The sequence below is a fragment of the Cucurbita moschata genome, unplaced genomic scaffold (assembly GCF_002738365.1).
Source record: "Cucurbita moschata cultivar Rifu unplaced genomic scaffold, Cmos_1.0 Cmo_Scf00004, whole genome shotgun sequence".
NCBI classification, from domain to species: Eukaryota; Viridiplantae; Streptophyta; class Magnoliopsida; order Cucurbitales; family Cucurbitaceae; genus Cucurbita; species Cucurbita moschata.
In genome coordinates, this window is record NW_019268520.1 from 1,567,194 (window position 1) to 1,571,287 (window position 4,094).

General features: G+C 30.1%; 1 protein-coding gene across 1 annotated transcript in view; it reads left to right on the top strand.

The window, feature by feature from the left end:
- LOC111441416 (sm-like protein LSM7) overlaps positions 1-1,662 on the top strand; it is a 4,508-nt gene extending 2,846 nt beyond the window's left edge. The window contains exons 5-6 of the mRNA XM_023078400.1: positions 745-797; positions 1,358-1,662. Of these exons, the coding sequence (XP_022934168.1) occupies positions 745-797; positions 1,358-1,447 (143 nt within the window). The 3' untranslated portion in view covers positions 1,448-1,662. The remainder of the gene's footprint in view (positions 1-744; positions 798-1,357) is intronic.
- The last annotated feature ends 2,432 nt before the right edge of the window (positions 1,663-4,094 follow it).

Below are 4,094 nucleotides of genomic sequence, written 5' to 3' on the forward strand. Positions count from 1 at the left end.
TTTTTTTTTTTTTTTTTTTTTTTTTGCATCATAGTTCATATCTTAAAATACTATTATGGTTCATGAACTTTGGATTTCTTCCCATTCTAGTCCCTGTACTTTCAAATCTTAAAATCTAGGCCTTATAATTTCAATAAAACTTTAAATTACTCTCTATTGTTGATTTGAAACTAATTTTTAACGAACTTATTAAAATAATGACAATATTTTTCATTCAAGAAAAATATACAATGTGGATATGTTTCCAAAAATTATAGAGGGGAGGCTAATAGAAATTACATTACTTTCTAATAAGTTAATAATAAACTATCTGTTAGGAACTAATATTAAGATTTATTAAAAATAGAAGAACTAAATTTGGACATTTGGACATGCATAAACTAAAATAAAATGAGACCCAAAGTACATGGACCAAAATGATATTTTAATCTAGGTCATATTACACATCATAACAACTTTTAAAAGGCTCTTTCCCAAGGGAAAGGTTTTTTATTTTCCCAAATTCGGATGATTTAGTTTGGTGGTGATATGTTTCTATTGTTTTGATTTTGGTCCTATGCCCCACTTTCTTAATATCTAAATTCTTTTCGGTTGACCAACTAGTCAGTCATGTTTTTTTTTTTTTTTTTGTGTGGTAGTAATGGCCTTTTACTTCTGTTTATTTGGTACTTTTTTGAATGAGTAATAAGTTAAAATATTATCCTTACACCAGGAAATATCTGATATATTGACTTTTTTCGGCAGATTCTGATGATCCGTTGAAGACAACAGATCAAACCAGACGTCTTGGCCTAATTGTATGATTCTTACTATCTACATATTTTAGTTATCGTTTAAAATAAGGCACCTATGATTATTAGAGCCTTGGATGCCATGAACAGATTTATCATTTTTCTGCAGAGTATTATTATTTAAGCGCAGCTTTGGACTTTATTTTGACAATTGCAGTTATCTGTGCGCTAAACAGATTAGATGGTCTTAATCACCGGACAAAGGCCTATATGTTCTAGCCGAGCATGTTTCTATCATTTGAATATTTGTATATTCTTGTGCATTGTGCAACCATTCGTCTCAGCTATCACTTGCACCACGTTAAACTGCTCACGCTTTCTCTTGCTCTTTTTTTTTATTATTTTTTTTATTTTAAGGGTTAGTGCATGGTTAACTATTTATTATGAAAAATTTGTTGAAAATTTTAAATTATTTTATCACGAGTAAAAAGTGAAAAATCGGCTCTTCTTAAGCGTGCATACGCAGGAGAAAATAAGTGTTCTATAAGGCGTGCTTCTTAGTTCCAAAATTGTGTTTATTTTTGGGTACAAGCCTGTCTGATCAATTTGCATGCCATTCACTCCAGGTCTGCAGGGGGACTGCCGTAATGCTTGTGTCTCCAGTTGATGGTACAGACGAGATTGCTAACCCCTTTATCCAACCGGATGGTGCATAGGTGTAATTTTTTGTTTACTTTACTTTCCCAGTTCTCTATCTGAATATCAAGTTCCGCTATTTTCTTTGTGATTCCTCTATCTCTCTCTCCCTCTCTCTATTAAAAACAATTGAGTTTGAACCCTTCTATCTAGATACGTGGAGCACTTATCCATGTGAAGTAAAATTGTGAAATTTTGTTAATTTCAGTAAACTTACCGCTTTCTTTTGAGTTTACTGTTTTGGGTTCCTTCACTTTGGATGCCTTCCAAAGTCTAAAAGAGCACATGACGCTTTGATGGCATTGCCCAATCAGCTGGTGCCTGACACTGACAAAGAACTGATGGTGTAGAAAGTGACATGGGACCCTGCCCGTTGGCCGACAAAGGATTTCTTTTGTTGATGGCCCAACTCTTTCTCTTTCGGTACATCATGGTGAGTTTATGCCAGCCGAGCCAACTATGTGAACTGAGCTGCAACTTGGTGCTGGTAAGCTTTTCTAGACGCTTCAAATGGTTCGTTCTTATTCTAAACTTAATTTTACTTTGTTTTTCCATTGGAGTCTTCTTATGTATTCCCCACGACTTGCAAAAGTGGGGAACTTCAGGCAGTTTGCACGCAACCTTCACCAGCCCCTCCCTCCCTCCTCCTGCACTGCATTCCTTGGCCTTTTAGCCCACTGGCTACGAAGCCAAAAAAAAGAGGTGTCAGTCTGGATGAGTGTTGCAAAAATAACTGTGACTGAACATATAACTTAGATAAAGCAGCGTCGATCTCTCTTATTCCCCTAGCCAAGTTCCCTTTTAGGTTTAAATTTGAGTTTGGTCTTAAAATCTTAAAAAATATTTCACTTTCGTCCCTGAATTTTTACCATGTCGGACATGAACTTTTAAAAGTAACTATTTTTAGTTCTTACATTTATTTTGATTTCAACACATTGCCCGTTCATATAAACATGTATTCAAACTATGTAAGTTCAAGATAGAGTATTAGGTAAGCACATTTTTTTTATTAGAAAGTAATAGAATGAGGACCAAGAAAGTTTAGAGGTATTGTGAAGGTCAATGGACTACCATGGTTATTTTTATTTTTTTCAATTTAGGGATTAAAAGAGGCCAAAATGGAACAAACCTTCAAACCAAAATAGGATATATACGTTTTTGTATATTCATTTTAATTTATTTGTATGGAATCATATGTAATATAGGGTGCTCTGCATGAGTGCCTTTCTATGACCGTGACAAACAGGGAAAGCAGGAGACTTTTTGGGATTAAGAATCTGTAGCAAGATAGGGATTGATTTGACTCTCTACTTTTTTCTTCCCTACAAAAACAAAAAAAGAAAAAAAAAATTAAAAATAGTTTCTTGAGTCTAAAAAGTAAATAGTAGACAGTTTCTCATAATAATTTTTTTTTTATACAACATTAATGTTCCAAGTGAAAGGGTTGTCATTTTAATTTATACCCATCATATAATATGGAATGTAAGGTATAAGAAATGTGCTTATTCGCAAACTTTCAATTCTATATCTATTAAGTTCTAATAGAACTTCGAACTATTTTATATATATATATAATATATGTTTTTTTATATTATTGAGAAATTATATATTTTTGAAGTTTCAATTTGATATTTTTTTTTAATGTCTTATATGTCTTTATATAATTATTTTTTTAAAAAAATTGATTTATTATACATGAAATTGTTTTGTGGGTAATGAAGTCACTAAATTTGAATTTTTTATGTTTAGTAAATACTAAAAAAATTTTAGAGATTTAGTCTACACAAAATTAGAATGTATAATAATAATTTATAAACAATTTAAAAGTTTAGAAACATGTAGACATACCATTGAGTCTAGAAATTTATTAGATACTTCTGAAACTTTAGATACTAAATAGACACAAACTTATAAATTAAACTGGTAATATGATTTTATTAGGGTTAATATCATATAATTTATAATATATTATATTATTGATATTAACAAAATAAAATCATATATTTTTTAATATAATTCTCCTTCAAATTTGTATACACCATTTTTATGTAAGAGAATTTTTATTAAACCAAGAAAATTAAGATAAGCGTATCGAACAAGATAGACCTCGATAATGAATAATACTCTCGATCTGCCTTTTATATATATATATATATATATATATAGAAAGAGAGAGAAGTATATTCCTTTTTGAATTTTGGTAGCACATTTAGGGCATAGCATAATTCTAGATTACTCTTTTGGCTCCATAGCATCAAGGATTTAATTGTTTTGACCAAAATTCTATCCATTTTTATTTATTTATTTATTTCAGGGAATTTAGATCAGCAAAATCCAATTATGTTGCAGCCAAAAGATGGAGAAGAAAAGTAAAAGGTTAGTCGGCAGATTAGAAAGAAATTGATTCTGTTGGCTTTGGTGTCACACTCCACTTTCAACAGATAATATTATTAACAATAATTATAAACAAATAAATAAGTTCATAAGTGTCATTTGCTTTATATTTATTACGCACCAATTATATTTATAAAATTATCCTTTTTTTCCTCAACATTTTCAACAACAAACTATATAATTCAATTATTATTATTATACTCATAGTTTACTGAATAGAAAGTTTGAATATTATGAGAATGACAAAAAAAAAAAAAAAAAAAAAAAAAAAAA